Here is a 19,682-nt window from a genome sequence, read left to right on the forward strand (position 1 = left end):
CAGTGTCCGTGTGGAGCCACACACAGTCCTCCACAAGTCATTATGCGCATTTTCAGCTGAGGAGATTTCACAGTGGAGTGTCCCACAGCTGACATGGACACACTCGGATCCAAGACTGTGGTTCGGGCGCTTGCTGAAGCGCACTTACGTTCAGATCTCCAGACGTGGTAGCAAACGCCCTTAGTCTCAGCACCAGCAAGATGTCCATCCGAGGCCTTCTTTGAGCGCACAAGTGTTATTCTCCCGGACAGGCGGGCCATCACTGGCACTAAGTTGTAGACATCAGTGTCGTACAACTCAGCCACAGCAGCCATACGTGAGGACAGCGGGACCCGCCCTTTAGAGCCCTGGGGAACCCAGGATGCTCCTGTTGCCTTGGGTGGCATCCAGGCCCTCAGCACTCTTCTGCCTCACATACAGGTGAGCCTGCGGTGTCCTCGTGAGCAACAGAGGCAGCTGAACACGCTTGTGTTTGGGTCGTGGAAATCACATTCTTGTTTGGCCTCCTTGTCCCCAGGACCTAATGGGATATAGTAAAATGGCATCTTGTGATTTTGTTATAAATCTATTTCTCTTCCCTCCCATAAGGCAATTTGTCAGTTCTTCATAAATCAGGAGCACTGTTTATCCAGGAAGTATGTTTATTGATGTTTTCTTAGTCTCAGTGTACTCTGTGGCTTCTATCTTCTTCTTTGATTCGCTTTCACATTTGGAATAGTTGTTTTTCAGACATCCTCCACTCATGTGTCTTTCATTGAAATGGGATACCAAGATTGCCTAGGGTGGTACAAGAGACAGATGACTGTGAAAGGGTTGAATCAGGCTTTTGGGAGGAAACAGACTTAGTCTCAGTCATGATTTTAATTCATTACTGTGAAGATATCAACATCATGTCCCTCATTTCAGGAACATCCCAATCTGTGTTCAACCTATGGAGCAATCTGGGGATATCTCCTGACCTCACCTACCAACCACACCCCAGGCCAGTAGGAACAATATCAAACGATTAATTTATTGTAGCAAAAGTGTTGCTCCTGATGTGACCACCTTGGTTTTATCTGGGTATTTAGTTTCTTTCGTTCTCTCTTCTTTTTTTTTTTTTTTTTTTATCATAGGCATTGTGCCCAACATGGAGCCCAGTGTAGGTCTTGAGCTCATCTTCCTGAGATTATTACCTTAGCTGGGATCAAGATTTGGACATTTATCCAATTAAGCCAACCTGTAACCCTATATCTGAAAATTTTTCTATGAGTCATTCTCAAATAGGAAACACATTAAACACTTATTTTCTGAAAATCATAACATTTAGGGAACAGCTTCCTCATTTTTTCCACACCTCCCCCAGTGATCTTCGAAATCAATGTAAACAATAACAACAAGAAGAAAAGCCATTCCCACGATCCAAACTTCAGGGGTCTAGGGCACAAAAGCCTCAGAACAGGAAGGAGCACTAGAATCTGAGAAACTCACCTCTGAACAGGACCTGCCCACCCTCTACCCCTGACACCATGACCCACTCATGTTCCTTCTCTTGCTCCCAGCCTACCTTCTGCAGGACCACCTGCTGTGTATCCAGTGGCTGTGGGTCCAGCTGCTGCCAGCCTTGCTGCTGCCCCAGTTGCTGCTGTACAGCCTGCTCCCAGCCAGATTGCTCTATCCCCGTGTACTGCAAGAGAACCTACTACCACCCCACGTGCTCCTGCCTGCCTGGGTGCCTAGCTCAAGGTTGTGCATTCAGCTGTTGTCAGCCTACTGCCGCCCAACCTGGTACCACAGCCCCTGCTGCAGGACTACCTGCTGCTGCACTGTGTGTGTGTCCAGCTCTTTCTAGCCTTCCTGCTGCTGATCGACTTGTTGTAGACCCACCACTGACCAAAGATATATTTCTAGACCAGTTTACCAAAGTTGCTGTTCCTGTAAGAACTTTCTCCCTAAACTTTACTGGGAACACATGCTTATTCTGCACTTTCATCATCTTTTACTGCAATGCTTGTGATTCTATTAAGGGAATGAAGTCTACTTAAATTTAATCTTATTCTTATTTTCTCTTGATCACTGTAAGAATTGCTGATCTACTCCAACTGGTCAACTCCAGATGCTGGTCAACATCTGTTGATTCATAGTTTCAGCCTTGGAAAAGTGACCATCACTTTTCACTTCTATGGCATTTAAATTGTCTTTGTATTTTATTTTTTGTTTAAATTTTATTTAGTTAACATATAGTGAAATATTGGTTTCAAGAACAGAATTCAGTGATTCACCACTTACATACAACATCCAGTGCCCATCACAGCAAGTGCCCTCCTTAATACCTGTTAGCCATCAAGCCTATCTCCCTCCCACCTGCCTCTGTCAGACCATAGTTTGTTCTCTATCATTAAGAGTCTCTTGTGGTTTATTTCTCTCTCTATTCTCTTTTTTACCCTCCTCAATGTTCATGTGTTTTATTTCTTAAATTCCACATATGAGTGAAATTATATGGTATTTGTCGTCCTCTGAATATTTCACTTAGCAGAGTACATTCTAGATCCATCCACATCATTGCAAATGGCAAGATTTCATTCTTTTTGGTGGCTGAGAAATATTCTATTGTATATATATATACCACATCTTCTTTATCCATTCATCAATCGATGGACATTTGGGTTCTCTCCATAGTTTGGCTATTGCTGATAATGCTGCTATAAACATTAGGGTGCATGTACCCCTTCAAATTTGTATTTTTGTGTCTTTTGGGTAAATACCTAATAGTGCACTTGCTGGGTCATAGGGTAGTTCTATGTTCAGTTTTTTAAGGAACCTCCATACTATTTTCCAGAATGGCAGCATCAGTTTGCATTCCCACAAACACCTGTTGTTTCTTGTGTTAAGTCTAGCCATTCTGACAGGTGTGAGGTAATATCTCATTGTGGTTTTTATTTGTATTTCCCTGATGGTGAGTAATGTTGAGCATCTTTTCATGTGTCTGTTAGCCATCTGGATGTCTTTTTTTTTTTGAGAGAGAGAGACAGAGACAGAGACAGAGAGACAGAGAGACGGAGCACAAGCAGGAGACGGGCAGAGAGAGAGGGAGACACAGAATCCGAAGCAGGCTCCAGGCTCTGAGCTATCAGCACAGAGCCCAATGTGGGCCTCAAACTCATAAACCGTGAGATCATGACCTGAGCTGAAGTCAGTAGCTTAACTGACTGAGCCACCCTAGCACCCTGGATGTCTTTTTTAGAAAAGTGTCTCTTCATGTTTTCTGCCCATTTCTTATCTGGATTATTTGCTTTTTGGTGTTGAGTTTGCTAAGTTCTTTATGGATTTTGGATATTAACCCTTTATCAGATATATCATTTGCAAATATCGTCTCCATTCTGTAGTCTGCCTTTTAGTTTTGTTGGTTGCTTCCTTCACTGTGCAGAAGGTTTTTATCTTGATGAAGTCCCAATAGTTCATGTTTGCTATTGTTTCTCTTGCCTTTGGTAACGTGTCTAGTAAGAAATTGCTCTGACTGAGGTCACAGAGGTTGCTGCCTTTGTTCTCCTCTAGGATTTTGATGGTTTCCTATATCATAGGCCAGTATCCCTGATGAACATGGATGCAAAAATTCTCAACAAGATACTAGAGAATCTAGTTCAATGGTACATTAAAAGAATTATTCACCATGATCAAGTGGGATTTGTTCCTTGTTTGCAGGACTGGTTCAGTATTCACAAATCAATGTGACACACCACATTAGTAAAAGAAAGGATAAAAATCATAAGAATCATCTATCAGCGATAGATGCATAAAAAGCATTTGACAAAATACATCCATTCTTTATAAAAACCCTCAACAAAGTAGGGTTAGATGACACATACCTCAATGTCATAAAGGCCGTATATAAACTACCCACAGCTAATACCATCCTAAGTGAGGAAAAACTGAGAGCCTTTCCCCTATGGTCAGAAACAAGACAAGGATGTCCACTCTCACCATTACTATTTAACGTAGTGCTGGAAGTCTTAGCCTTAGAAATCAGACACAAAAAGAAATAAAAAGCATCCAAATCAGCAAGGAGGACGTCAAACTTCCACTGTCACAGATGACATGATACTCTATGTAGAAAACCCAAAAAACTCCACCAAAAAATTGCTAGAACTAATATGTGAATTCAGCAAAGTCACAGGATATAAAATCAACATGCAAAAATCTGTTGTATTTCTATACACCAATAAATAAGCAGCAGAAAAAGAAATCAAGGAATCTATTCTATTTGCAATTGCACCAAAAACAATAAGATATCTAGGAATAAACCTAACCAAAGAGGTAAAAAATCTGTATTCTGAAAACTATAGACCACTTATGAAAGAAATTGAGGACACAAATAAACAGAAAAGCATTCACTGCTCACATATTGGAAAGACAAACACTGTTAAAATGTCTATACTACCAAAAGCAATCTACACATTTAATGCAATCCCTATCAAAATACCACCAGCATTTTTCAAAGAGCCAGAACAAACAATCCAAAAATTTGTATGGAACCACAGAAGACCCTAAATAGCCAAAGCAATCCTGAAAAAGAAAAACAAAACTAGAAGCATCACCATTCCAGATTTCAAGCTATATTACAAAGTTGTAGTCATCAAGATAGTATGGCACTGGCACGAAAACAGACACATAATGCAACAGAATAGAAAACCCAGAAATGGACCCACAACTATATGGTCAACTAATCTTTGACAAAGCAGGAAAGAATATCCAATGGAAAAAAGACAGTTTCTTCAACAAAAAGTGTTGGGAAAACTGGATGAGGACATGCAGAAGAATGAAACTGGACCACTTTCTTACACCATACACAAAAATAAATTCAAAATGGATGAAAAACATAAATGTGAGACCAGAAACCATTAAACAAATTTTTTTAAGTTTTTTTTTTTTTGGCGGGGGGAGGGAAAGAGAGACAGAGAGAGAGAAAATGTGAGTGGGGAGGAGCAGAGAGAGAGGGAGAGAAACCCAAGCAGATTCCATGCTCTCAGGGCAGAGCCCAACGTGGGCTCAAACTCGCAAACCATGAGATCATGACGTGAGTCAAAAACAAGAGTTGGAGCTTAACCGACTGAGCCAGCCAGGTGCCCCTAAACAACCTCTTATATGTGTATATTTAGCTCTCCACAGTGATCATTATTGATCATCTTTTTAGATATATGCATTATATTTAGTAACTTCTGACAGGTTACTAAACTCTTCACAATGACTGAATTTTCTTCTTTCCATTCTTTCCTAATAAAATCTGTATTATCCTGCATCCAATGTTTGTGTGTTTGTGTGTTTGTGTGCATTTCCTTTATGAATTCCTTTTTGAAGCTTTCCTTTGGGTTTCATTGTTTTTTTTTTGGGGGGGGGTCACTCTATATTTAATACCTCATTCAGTTATCACTATAGTCCTACAAATTAGGCAGAGCCAAGATTATAATTCCATTATAATTCTCAGTTCAAGGATCAGGAAATTATTTGCCATACAGCTTTTAATTGACATAAGCAAGTCCTTTTATTTCAGGTCAAAGATATTTTTATTTACCTTTCCATAAGTAGAAATAACACTAGTGATGGGGCATGGGGAAGATGTACATTTTGAATTATTTCTCTAACAGTGGAAATAAAACCACTTCAGTCTACAAAGACCTTCCTAAATATTCTTCCCACCTTTATGACCAGTAAAGACTGCCTTTAAGAGCTAATGAAGAGTTAATGAAGAGTTAATGAAGGGAGGCTTTACATCTCTGGGTTCTAATCTGCCACTAGTGCAATCTGTCACCAAAAGTAACCTGAGTATCATTGGCCCCAAAAGTGTTCCTGGCCTTATTCTTGACTAAAGGAGCCTCTTCTCTGATGTTATGGATTGGCATACTGGTATCATTTCATTCATCCTAACAGAAATTGGGATGAAGAATTACACTTGGAAAGAACACAAGCTCAGGCCACAATTCCTGGTCTCCCAAGCTTTGAGGCAATTTGGTCTCCTCACCTGGACATTGTTAAGAGAAGATAAGTTTGTAGAGGCCTGAGAACTGAAGTACCCTGCAATAGGCATATAACCCTTTTATCCCATCATAATATTTGAGCTGTAAATGCAAAGAGAACAATTTATTGTGTTCTATGAGATAAAGACACATAAGCTAAAGGAAATCAAAATCAGAATTTTCAGGAAAAAGAGGAAAACAGAGAAATGAAAAAAAAAGGAGAAGAAAGGATGCAGTATTCAAACCCAAGATGGACATTAAGTTAGTTCCCAAGTGGAAGAAACCTGGATTTTTGTATTCAAAGCTGAATAATAAAGACAATAGCTAAGGCACCCAGCAGTACGAGGGTTAATATGGCTCTGTACAGAAAATAAGCAATTTTAATTATGACCATCTTCTTAAGAGATATAAAAATTCTTTGGATTAGTTAACACACTAGATGTGACAGAGGGTGTGATCTTCCTAGAGGGTGTATTGAATATTTTGCCAGATTACTAAACTTTACAATGTGGAGAATGGATGGGAAGAATTAGTAACATTTCCTGAGGGCCTACCACACACTGGCTACTGAGATAGATGCTTTATCTGCACTATCTTTCATTCTCACACAATCCTGAAAAATGGGTATTATTGCCCCCCATATTAGAGCTGAGGAAATCAGTGTTGAATAATGTAACTTGTAGGAAATTGCATGAACATCAAAACCATCTTGGCTTCAAAAACAAAGCTTTTCTGTGGGGTACAGATGAAATCATAAAGATATAAATCAGTGGAACCCAATTGAGAGTCCAGAAAGAGACACACACTTACTATGCATTGATTTTTGAAGAAAGGTGCCAAGTTAATATGCAGAGCAAGTGTGATCTTTTAAACAAATGGTGCTGGAACAATTTAACATCCACGGAAGAAAAAAAAGAATTTCAACCTGTAATTTGTATCCTATACAAAAGCCTATTCAAATGGGTTGTAGACATAAATTTAAAGCCCCAAACTACAAAACTTCTGGACAGAAACAGGAAAAAATTCTGTAGAGCTTCTAGCTTCCACCCCCACCCCATTAAGGAGACTGCTTTTGTCATGTCACTTGTAAGATGCTTCTAGTTTGCATTATCCATTTGCTGTACTAAGATCCCTCGACAATTATGCAACTATTCATCTCTAATTTTATCTTCAACTGTAAGTTCTTTATCATGGAAGAAAAGATGATAGATCTTGATTATGAAAATTAGAATCATATAGAAGAGTATTCAAATTCCGGTTCCGCTACTCACTAGCTACGTGTTTTGGGGAAAATATAGACTATGTTTATGCCCCTTTATGAAAGTTTCTCCTGTATTTTGTGTCATCTGTCCTTTATGTATCTTTCTTTTTCCCACTTCCACCTTAAATAGTATGTCCACCATGGATTAGTCTGGAATCATTTCTTTCTCTTTTTCCCCTCCTTTATTTTTTAAACATTTTTTAATGTTTATTTGTTTTTGAGAGAGAGAGAGACAGAGTTGAGCGGTGGAGGGGCAGAGAGAGGGAGACACAGAATCTGAAGCAGTTCCAGGCTCTGAGCTGTCAGCACAGAGCCCAATGCGGGGCTTGAACCCACAGGCCATGAGATCATGACCTGAGTGGAAGTTGGACGCTTAATCAACTGAGCCACCCAGTCGCCCCTTTTTCCTTTCCTTTATTATGTCAGCCAGTATTTAGGCAGATATCTCTATAAGAGATCACAATTCTTATGTTTTCAAGGAATACAGCAGAAATAAATCTTATTCAAAATCCTTAATAACATACAATGTATCTTTCTTTCCCTCAATAACCTTGGTTCTGCCTCCTTTATTTATCCTTGTGTCCATGACTTAGCATAAACTATACCTCAAATTTAAAAATTAAACCTCCAGATCAAGGCACTATCAAGAAACAATATCACATCCAGAGTTTGGTGCTGACTTCAGTGATACATGACTAAAGGGTACATGATTTGTTTACAAGCACATTTGGTTCCTGTGGAAACCTAAAGTAATATGACATATGATCATGGAATACCTTGAATTTTATCAACTGATAGCCTTGGTAGCAGCTATTATGCCACATACAGAATTTTTACTACAACAGATCAACAATTTCTGGCCTGAAAAGGCAGTGGAGAGTGGATATACTCCCAGTGAAAAGAACTGTGAGCAGCACACATGGCTATGCATTTTGTTTGAAGAAAAATGGACTGAGGGAATGGTGTCCATGGCCTGTTGGCAAGCGGTAAAAAGCTTGATTGCTTGGTCTGAGATCTGAAAGCAGCAAGGTTGAAAGATTAGAGACTCACTAGACAGAGTTGGGTGTGTGGACATAAAGTGTTCCCTCTCTATGTCCCCAAATCACTGCCCACCAGAGAGTATCCATCTCTTGAGAGGCTCTGGATGAGTCTGGGATAATGCCCCATTTCTCTCCTCAGATGCTCCAGTACTTACACAGGAAACCATGAACTGAGTAGACACATTGGCATGAATAGAGGCTTTGCATAGAACCAACAGCATGTGCTCTCTGTTGCCATGACTGTCTCTGCTGAAAGTGCCGTTTTTCAGCAGCAGAGACTGATGTCAAGCCCTTAATTGGATAACATCCCTCCTGAAAATGAACCATACCACATTGAAGCAAGTTGGTTTAAAGTTTAAAGGATGCTACAGGATCTGTGTTTTGCAGGGAATTACTTAATTCTTTTTTGCTCTAAAAAGGTACTCAGGAGAAGGAAGCCTTACAAGAATTTGATTTACATGATACCAAAGGACAAATCCAATAAATGAGTCTCTCTCTCATGAGGACACAATGGATGCTCAAAATTATTTGATGCAGAAGAATTACCCAAGGGGCTGGTCAAGCCTGAGACAGAAGATTTCCCTGAATGCATGAGAGCTCTTAAAGGCAGCCACTGCTTGTTGACTGAAACATCTGCTCATTGATGCACACTGAGGTGTCGGGCACTGATTTGGGAAGAACTTGGTAAACACAAATATTATCTGCATACATAAGGGAATATTCCTTCCATTGTTAGGAATCAGTTGAAAAGCATACCTTGCTGGTATTCAGTCCCAGTTTCACCTCAACTTGTCCTGATAGGTAAATGTATGTGCCCTTGAATAGGAGCAGAAAAGCCACTCTTTAACTAGAATCTGTTCATTTTTACCTACATACCATCACACAGTGAAATTTTCTCTTCTGAAAAATGGAAAATCTTACTTGAGGGATGCTGTCATAGGGCCCAGAATAGACAATGCATGAGATATGCGATATGTATATAGGTCCCTATGTCAGGAATGCTGCACAGTAAAATGAAACACAACTTGGGATGAAAATGGCACAGATTTATTAAGAAATATAGGAAAGAGTTCCTGTGTCTATGAAGAAAATTCCAAGTGATCATGGAAAGAATAAAGTGGATTATATAAATCATAAATACATTAAAATGAAACATGATAAGATGATTATTATGAAGATAGTTGCAGAAACCTAAGAAAAACTCATGAGATTTGTTTGAGTTACATGGAGGGGGAAGATGAAGATCATGATTCAGTGTCAAAGCAGAGACCAATGCTTCATATTGAGGATTCACCATAGTGGCACATGATTCATCTACACAGGAGGAAGAGAACTGGAGAAAGTACTCTGCACTCTATCAAGCTGATTCACAAGTTCTCAAACAGACATATGAGTAACAGGAATTAAGGTGATAGTATGCTGGTTCTCAGCAAAGTCTAGGAAGTGAATTTGTTCTCCAGAGCAAAGATGGTTAACAAAGGTTGTGTGCAGAGGAGAGTGGTTTGTGAGGAGGCAGTCAGTGGCAGGAAGGCTGGCAGCAGTTAGACACACAACAAGGACGCCAGCAGGTGGTCCTACGGCAAGTGGTCTGACAGCAAGTTGGGCGGCAGCAAGGCTGGCAGCAGCTGGACCCCCAGCACGTGGGCTGGCAGCAGGTGGTCCTGCAGCACGTAGGCTGGCAGCAAGAGGAGCAGCACGAGTAGGTCATGGTGTCAGGGGTGGAGGGTGGGCAGGTCCTGTCCAGATGTGAGTTTCTCTGATTCTGGTGCCTCCTCCTGATCTGCGGCTTTTATGCATTGGATCCCCCAGAGTTAGAACAATAAGTAGGATTTACCTTGCTGTTGTTCATGCTGTTTTCAATAGTCACTGGGGGATAATAAAAGAGGAAGCTATTCCCTAAATGTTATTATGATCTTCAGAGAATACATGCTTAATGTGTTTCCTATTTGAGAATAACTCATGGAAACATTTTCAGATGAAAGCAAGATGGTCACATCAGCAGCAACACTCTTGCTACAATAATTTCATTATGTGATATAGTTCCCACTAGCCTGGGATGTAGTTAGTGGGTCAGTTCAGTGGTCTTTCCCCAGTGCTGGTCCTTACATTGCATGTAGATTGGGAATATCTCTGAGGTGAGGAGTGTGATGTTGATGCGCTCACAGTGATGAATTAAAATCATGCCTGAGACCAAGTCTGTTTCCTCACAAAAGCCTGATTCAATATTTTCACAGGCATCTGTCTCTTGTAGCCCCCTAGTCCATCTTGGTATCCAATTTCAATCAAAGACACGAGTGGAGGATGTCTGACGTCATTTCTTTCACATGTCAAGGCAGAATCAAGCAGGTAGATAGAAGCCACAGTAGTACACTAAGACTAAGAAAGCATCAACTAACATACTTCCTGGATGACCAGTAGTCCTGATTTACCCAGAAATGAAGTCTTTCCCAGGGTATGGGACTTTCAGTGATATAACTGGAGCAGTTTGGGAAAACCAGGATGAGGTGACATGACAGCATCCATCCTTCCTTCCTTCCTTCCTTCCTTCCTTCCTTCCTTCCTTCCTTCTTCCTTCCTTCTTTCTTCTTTCCTTCCTTCTTTCTCTCTCACTCTACCTTCCTCTCTCCCTGCCTACCTCCTCCTCCTCTTTTACCTCTTCTCTTTTCCTCCTCTGTCTTCTCCTTATAAAAATTGTATCTGTCCACCATCCTTCAGAGTAAATATTGGGTGTGAAGGAAGAAAACTGTAGACTACAGATGATGTCTTGAATATGCCATCATTATAACTTGTATATTAGTGTGTTTGGGACAATTTCTACACACCAGATCTGCATCTCTATGTCTAAGGGCTCTTTTCATGACAGTAGAATGTCATGCTGCCTGTGGGTGCCACACTGAGAAAACACTTAGCCCTTGTTCTGGAGATTTGGCTTATGCAACTTCAGGTCTCTTGCTCCTGAAATAGGGGAATCCATACATGGGTGTTTGACATTATTTCTGATATATTTCTCAGGATTAAGCTTCATTTGAAAACTGTGACACTGGCCTCCTCTCCATGTCATTGTCTCACACTCCTTCCTGTGTGATCTGACCTCCCCAAAGAAACTACATTCACTGGATCTTTTCTTCAGAGTAGCTTCTGGGAGAAACCAAACTCTGACATTACTTTACCCTGCTCAGTCTCAATTTCGTGATCTATACAATGGGAGACTTAACCTACAGTGACATTTCCTTCAAGAATTAAAATTAATGTAAATGAAGCATTTGGTCAATACCTAGCAAGTAGTAGGCAACATGAGTCATGTCAGTTCTTCAGCTGGTCATGAAAACACCCAGTTCTTAAGAACCAGCAGTAGGCAAGTTTGGTCTTAGCAGTCCTTCCAGAGCATCCTGGATACCTAGTCTCCAACATTGACATGTGTCCTGGACATGAGGCTTTACAGCTCATCAGAGGTCCCTCCACTGCTCCCAGGAGGTGACCCAGGGCATAGTCTCATATTCCTCTCAGAGCCTGAATCAAGAATCACATTCCTGAGTGCTGAGGTAGCACCATTAGTTCAGGAACAGAAGCACCAGCCTTCTGTCTAAATGACTTCTATGAATGCCCACCTTTTTTTCTCTTTCTCCTTCCTCACATTCTTCTCCCCACTGCAATAGGCATCTTTATTTTCCTCAAATGCTTCATAGTTGCTTCACAAAATAACGGAGGGTGTTCTGTTCCCTTAGATGGTTCAGAGCTCATGGATTACTCAAAGTCATACATGCCCATTGCATGGTCTCTCAGTCCTTGATTCATCCTTCCTTAATTGTCTGGGTAACATTTTGATCATGATGACAAATTGCCTTATAGTTGGGAAGCATAATATGTTTGGCAGAAAATTACCTCATACCTTTGTACTCTGCAATTAGGTCCTGAAGACCCAAGGAGTCATATAAAAATGTGATTTCCACAATCCAAAAACAAGTGTGTTCAGCTATGTCTCTTTCTCATGAGGATGCCACATCCTCACCTGTATGTGATGCAGAGGAGTGCTGAGGGGCTGGACGGCACCCAAGGCAACAAAGGATCCTATGATCATAAGAGCTGTAAAGGGCAGGTCCCACTGCCCTCACATTGGCTGCTGAAGGCTGATCTGTAGGACACTGATGTCTGCAACTTAGTTCCAGACATCACCTGCATATATAGGAGAACAATGCTTCCATGGTCAAAGACGACACTCGAATGAACATCTTGCTAGTTTTAACACTCAAGGTGTTTTCTAAATCATCTGGAGTTATGAATGTAAGTGCACTTAAGCAAGATTATAAGACGCAGTCTGAGATAGAAGTCTGTCCATATCAACATATGATATTCCCCTGTGAAATACATTCATCTGAAAATGGAGATTAAAATGTGTGGGGGCCTGAATCAGACTCCAACGGACACTGTATGTGATATGCAGTCTATGTATGAATCCCTATATTGGGAACACTGCACAATAAAACAAAGACAATATGGGATGCCATATGGTATAGGATTTATTAAGAAATATAAGTGAGACTCCCTGCATCTAAGGAGACATTGAAAGAGACCATGACAGGAAGAAAGCAGCATACAAGAACCAAGAGTACACTGAGAAAGAAAACATATTAGTGTAGACTTTCCATAGTTGCAAAAACCTGTATGTCAATTATGAGGATTTGTTTCTCTAAGGTACTTCGAGGGACAGGATGAAGATTTTGACTATGCACTCAAAGCAGGCCTCATGACAGGATCAGAATGCATGAAGCTGGCAGGTGACCCATAAGAGGATGGAAGAAGAGAATCAGGGAGAGGGAGTCCACACTTTATCAAGCTGATTCACAAGCTTGTAAAAAAGAGAGATAAATAACAGTGATATTGGGTATTGCATGCTGGCTTTCTGCAACGTTGAGCAGTGACTATTTCCCAAGTGGCAAGTCAGATGGTGGTTCTTGGTGAGGCAATCAGCAGCAAGAAGGCTGGCAGCAGGATCCAGAGCCCTGGGCTAGGCACCCAGGCAGGCAGCAGCAGGTGGGGTGGTAGCAGGTTCTCGTGCAGTACACAGGGGTACAGCAAACTGGCTGGCAGCAGTGGGACCCACAGCAGTTTTGTCCACAGCCGCTGGACCCACAACAGCTGGGCTGGCAGCTGGTGGTCCGGCAGCAGGTGGTATGACAGCAAGTTGGGCGGCAGCAAGGCTGGCAGCAGCTCGACCCACAGCCGCTAGACCCACCGCAGTTGTGTCCACAGCCGCTACACCCACAGCAGCTGGGCTGGCAGCAAGTGGTCCTACAGCAGGTGGTCCTGCAGCAGGTGGTGTGACAGCAAGTTGGGCGGCAGCAAGGCTGGCAGCAGCTGGAGCCACAGCCGCTAGACCCACCGCAGTTGTGTCCACAGCCGCTACACCCACAGCAGCTGGGCCGGCAGCAGGTGGTCCGGCAGCAGGTGGTTTGACAGCAAGTTGGGCGGCAGCAAGGCTGGCAGCAGCTGGAGCCACAGCCACTAGACCCACCGCAGTTGTGTCCACAGCCGCTACACCCACAGCAGCTGGGCCGGCAGCAGGTGGTCCGGCAGCAGGTGGTTTGACAGCAAGTTGGGCGGCAGCAAGGTTGGCAGCAGCTGGACCCACAGCCGCTGGACCCACAGCATGTGGGCTGGCAGCAGGTGGTCCTGCAGCACGTAGGCTGGCAGCAAGAGGAGCAGCACGAGTGGGTCATGGTGTCAGGGGTGGAGGGTGGGCAGGTCCTGTCCGGAGGTGAGGTTGTCAGATTCTGGTGCCTCCTCTGGTTCTGGGGCTTTTATGCGCTGGACCCCCGAAGGTTAGGCCAATGGGAAGGACTTTCCTTGTTGGTGTTTACGTTGTTTTCCATAGTCACTGGGGGCAATCATAAACGAGGAAGTTGTTTCCTAAATGTTAGGAATCGTTACAAAATAAGTGTTTAATGTGTTTCCTATTTGAGAATAACAAATAGAAACATTTTCAGATTAAAGGAAATTTGTCACATCAGCAGCATCATTCTTGCTTCAATGATCATTGCATCCATCATGTGATCAAGTTCTGCTGGTCTGGGTAGGTCAGAGCAGTGTTCCCTCCCCAGCCTTGGTCCTTACATTATATTTGGTTTGGGAGTATCCCCAAGGTGAGGGGCATGATGCTGATATGCTCACTGGGACAGATTTAGTAGATCCCTGAGCCCAGGTTGGTTTCCCCACAGAAGCCTGATTCAAGACTCCCACAGGCATATCTGTCTCTTGTAACACTCTACCCCACTTGTGTACCCCAGTTCAAAGACTCTTGGGTGAGATGTCTGGCATCATCTCTTTCATATGGCAAGGTATAACCAAAGTAGGTGGGTAGAAGCAGCAGCAGTTCACTGGGACTAAGCCAGCATCAGTTAATGTACCTCCTCATGACCAGTAATTTTGATTTATCTTGGAACAAATGATTTCCCAGGATTTGCAGACTTCAGTTAAATAACTGGGTCAGTGGGCCAGCCAGGATGAGTTGGCGACTTTACTTCTAACCTTGTTAACCAGCAGAGTGTGTGGCCTCACCTCACTGATAGCACATTTTCAGTTAATATTTGTTGTTTATATTTCTTTTTTATTTGCTTTCATTTGATATGGGAATTGGATTAGTTAAGGTGATACTTATTTTATCTTTTGGATCTAACATGTTTAAAAATTTTTAGGTATACCATTCATTTAAAAAGTGTGCAAGTTATTAATCCATCTTGATAGATTATCACAAAATGAACACACCCATATCAATATGACCAGAATAAGAAATAGAAATTAAATTCAGTCTCTCTAATTTATACTTCTTCACTTATCCCCAAAGGTGACTAATCACTGTGTTGACTTGTAACCGTATAGGTCAGTTTGGGCTTTTTAAAACCTTCATATATATGAAATAGTATAGAATTGGCTCCCTTTACATTATGATTGAGAGACTACCAATGTAATTATTTGTTGTTTATTCTTTGTCATTGCTGTTTCTTTCACTGAATGAATATGACATAATTAATTTTTTGACTTTCCTGTTGATAAACATGTAAGTTTTTTGAAGTTTGGGACTATTAAAAAATAGTGCTTCTATGAATGTTTCTTTGCAGGTTGTTTGGTAAACATATATAAACATATCTTTGGAATCCACCTAGGAGCAGATTGCAGATAGAATTGCTTGGTCAAAATATTTATCTCATTTCTGTTTCATGTGCATGTCAATCTTTTGATTTTTCTGGAAATTTTTCTTACTTCTTTCCCATTATGGATGGGCCAAGTTGAAGGCAGAAACCTTCTTTAAAAGACCACAATTATTATATTTTCAAGTTTTACCACAAAACACATTGAATCCATTGTGCTTATTTTTAGTAGAGAGTAGTTTATTCTCCCTTCATTCTTCCTGTGATAATCTAGCATTTTGTCTGTGTTGTTTAACTCTATATCCCTGATGCAACATAAATTGTACTTCAAATTTACAAATTATAAGCCTACATGTTCTCTTTCTCCCTCCCAAAGTCCATATATTATAGAGAAAGGATAACATTATGTGAAAACAATAGTCATTCATATGTCATTGACCATAACATTTTTCCCCTTGGCCTTTTTATGGCATTATATGTAAGCAAGTGCCAAGGTTAACCTCACTAGATAAGGTGTTGTCTAGAAATGCAGTGTTTTGTAGTGGCCTACAGAACATGAACTGAGGATTCTAGAACTGCCTGGTAGACTACTGTGAATAGAGTCAAAAGGTTCAGAGAAACATATATGGTAGAATGGATTTATTTCATATCAGCCCACAAACTAATCATGTTCCCTGAGAGGTCCCAAAAGAGATTCCTTCACAGAAGCAGTAAAATATATGCATCATTGAAAAGGTCAGTGGTGGTAGTCACCTGTGGTCAGGATTGATGGTATAAACTGATGATGGGGAACTGGGAAATGGGGAATGACAGAGAGCAGAGTTGTGGTAGATATATTACTAAAATAGGAAGAAAGGTCAATCAGTGGTCCTTGACTCACAGAGATCTGACTAATAGACTATGGCTTCCTTAAGGGTGAGGTAATTATGCAGCCAACAAGAGTATTACCCTGACACCAGTATATACACTGGAAAAGGATCAAGGACAGGTGAATCAGAGGCTGCTGTTAGTGACTTCAATAGAAAATGATGACCTCCCATTCAGTTTCCAGACCCAAGTCAGTTCTCAGACTAAAGCCCTTCAATCGAAGGAGAGGGTTAGTCTTCTTGAGAAAGATACTGCAAGAATGAAGTGTGTGTGTGTGTGTGTGTGTGTAACATTGTTTCCCCCCAGTCCTTCCACAACGGATTTATAATCATATGCCAGAGTAACTGTACACTTGGGAAAGGTGAGAACCCAGATATATCTAAAGGTGTTGGATTCAGAGTTTGAGCAGACACTGATACCAGGACTCCTTGTGTTAAAATGCATGCATATGGAGGCCAGGTAATAAATGGAGTTCTGATTCATGTCCATCTCATGTGGGTCTAATTAGTATTAAGGTCCACTTTATACTCATTTCCCTTCTACTTGAGTAGGTAGTGAATGACAGAATCCTTCCATTGTGTATCATTTGGGTCCTCTGAGAATCAGACACTGAAACAGTGGTAAGAATGTAAGACATTCACTGGGGAGTGATGCCTATGAAAGGTTTAAAAAGAATGGGGGAAATAAGGTGGATTAGACAGCAAAAACCTACAGACTGCCATGTAGATGTAACATCTTTCAAAAAAAAAGTACGAAAGAGGCAGCATTAGGCAAGGAGGATATAAGACTGCCATGCAGGTCTAACAAAACATTGGTCAACCCAATGGAGATATCCAGAGCAAAGATAGCCATTAACAAGTCTCATGTTGGGAAGAAAATGCTAGGCCCTAGTACCTTCATGGTGTGCAATTATCCAGGAGTTTACAGAAAGAACAGGGCCTTATCTGTAAAGCTGATGTAGATCCTGAAGTTGCTAACAGTTGGAAACTCAGCTACCTGCACTCTTTGCAGCAGAAGTACATCTCCAGACATCTGAAATGAAAACCATAATAGAAACAAAGGTGAAATAAGAGCCCCTAAAAATTTCTCGCTTCCTGATCAATGTATTAAAGAGAAGCAATAGCAATCCATGGAGTTTAGTGCTCCCTCAAAGACTTAAAGAATACAGGGATGGTAGCTCCCAGCACAACTGTATTTGATTGCCTGTCTGGCCCCTGCAAAAACCTAAAGGATCATGGTATATAATTATGGAATACCTTAAATTAAATCAATTGATAGACCCATTAATAGCTATTTTTTTCTACAATAGTTCACCTTGTAACTTATGAGGATAAGGCCCCAATAATAGGGTTGATACTCTTTTAATAAGAGACAGAGACCAAAGCCCTCTCACTCTCTCCTTGCCATTTGAAGATACAGCCATAAAGCAGCCATCAGCAAACCAGGAAGAAGATTACATTACCAAACATGTAATCAGCCAGCACTTTGATCTTTGACTTATCAGCCTCCAGAACTGTGGCATATAAATATTACTGTGTGATCCAACCAGTCTATGGAAGTTCATTATAGCACCTGAAACTGACTGGCACAACTAATCGTGTATCTTTGATCTCAGTGTGCTCAAGCCAACTTCCAGTTGCCACATATGCATCTCTGTGTCTAAGGGTTCTCTTCATGCAACAGCAGAAAATCATGCTGTCTGTGCATACAATGTTGAGAAAAACACAACCAATGATTCTGGAGAGTTGTCTATGAAGATTCCATCTCCATTTTCATCAGGTAGGGTAACTCTAAAATGTATATTTTATATCATTTCTGATAATTTTCACTCAGGTATAATCAGTTGCAAACAGTGATAGTAGATTCATGTGCACCCTTACTCACCCCATTTTTTCAATTCTCTGTTAGTGTGCAGTGCACATCCTAAACAAACTGTATTTTATTCTTTTTCTCAAAATATATTCTCTGAGGTTACAAACTATGACTTTAATTTACCTCTCTTGGTCTTAGTTTCTTCTTTTCTAAAATATTTAGAATATTTACACTTCCTTGAAAGTTTATTCAGAATTAAAGATAATGTACATAGAGCATTTAATACCTAACAAGTAGTAGACAACACACGTTGTGTCATTTCTTCATCCCATAACCTAAACACCTAGCTCTTAAGACCCATCAGTAGATACGTTTCACTTTTTCAGTCTTGCCAGAGCATCCCGGATACCTAGAACTCAAACATTGGCATGTGCCCTGGATATGAGGCTTCACAGCTCATCAGAGATCCCTCAACTGCTCCCAGGAGGTGACTCAGGGATTAAGGTACCTATTCTTCTTAGAGCCTCAATCAAGCCTCACATCCCTGTGTGCTGAGGCAGCACCATTAGTTGAGGACCAGAAATGCCAGCCTTCTATCACAACCCCTATGAATGTCCACATCATTTTCTCTTTATCCTTCTTCACATTCTTCTCACTTCCCTGGAACAGGCATCTTTTTCTCCCCTCAAATGCTTCACAGTTCCTTCACAAAATACCGGAGGTTGTTCTGTTCCCTTAGGTGGTTCAGAGCTCATGGATTACTCGAAGTCTACATCCCCAAGCATGACCTCTCAATCCCTGACGTCGTCCTTCCTTAATTGTTTTGGTAGCATTTTTTTAAATATGAAATTTATTGTCAAATTGGTTTCCATACAACACCCAGTGCTCATCCCAACAGGTGCCCTCCTCAATACTCATCACCCACCCTCCCCTCCCTCCCACCCCCCATCAACCCTCAGATAGTTCTCAGTTTTTAAGAGTCTCTTATGGTTTGGCAGCATTTTGATCACAATGACAAATTGCTTTACCATTGGGGAGCAAAATATGTTTGGCATAAAATTACCTGATACCTTTTTACTCTGCCATTAGGTCCTGAGGACCAGGAAGTCATACAAGAATGTGATTTCCATGACCCAAACACAATTGTGCTCAGCTGTGTCTCTTTCTCGTGAGGACACTGGATGCTCACATGTATCTGATGCAGAGGAGTGCAGAGGGACTGGACAGCACCCAAGGAAACAAAAGGATCCTGTATTCACAAGAGCTCTAAAGGGCAGGTCCCGCTGCTCTGACACGTGGCTGCTATTGGATGATTTGTAGGGAACTGATGTCTACAACTTAGTGCTAGACGTCACCTGCATATATAGGAAAACAGTACTTTCGTGGTCAAAGAAGACACTCAGATGAACATCTTTCTAGTGCTTAGTCCCAGGGTTTTTCTAACTCATCTGGAGATATGAATGTAAGTGCACCTCAGCAAGGGCAAAAGACAGAGTCTGGGATCTTAGTCTGTCCATATCGCTTATGACATTCAACTGTGAAATTTCATCACCTGAAAATGGAGATC

General features: G+C 41.3%; 2 protein-coding genes across 2 annotated transcripts in view; one reads left to right on the forward strand and one right to left on the reverse strand.

Annotated features, from left to right (window-relative positions):
- The first annotated feature begins 1,437 nt into the window (after nucleotides 1-1,437).
- LOC125926524 (keratin-associated protein 4-12-like) overlaps nucleotides 1,438-19,682 on the forward strand; it is a 50,823-nt gene continuing 32,578 nt past the window's right edge. The window contains 1 exon segment of the mRNA XM_049636029.1: nucleotides 1,438-1,626. Coding sequence (XP_049491986.1) covers nucleotides 1,509-1,626 — 118 coding nt within the window. The 5' untranslated portion in view covers nucleotides 1,438-1,508.
- On the reverse strand, nucleotides 13,256-14,245 carry LOC125926525 (keratin-associated protein 9-9-like). The gene has a single exon (XM_049636030.1). The coding sequence runs from the start codon at nucleotides 14,006-14,008 to the stop codon at nucleotides 13,256-13,258; it is 753 nt and encodes a 250-aa protein (XP_049491987.1). The 5' UTR covers nucleotides 14,009-14,245.

This window comes from Panthera uncia, chromosome E1 (assembly GCF_023721935.1).
Source record: "Panthera uncia isolate 11264 chromosome E1, Puncia_PCG_1.0, whole genome shotgun sequence".
Classification (NCBI taxonomy): domain Eukaryota; kingdom Metazoa; phylum Chordata; class Mammalia; order Carnivora; family Felidae; genus Panthera; species Panthera uncia.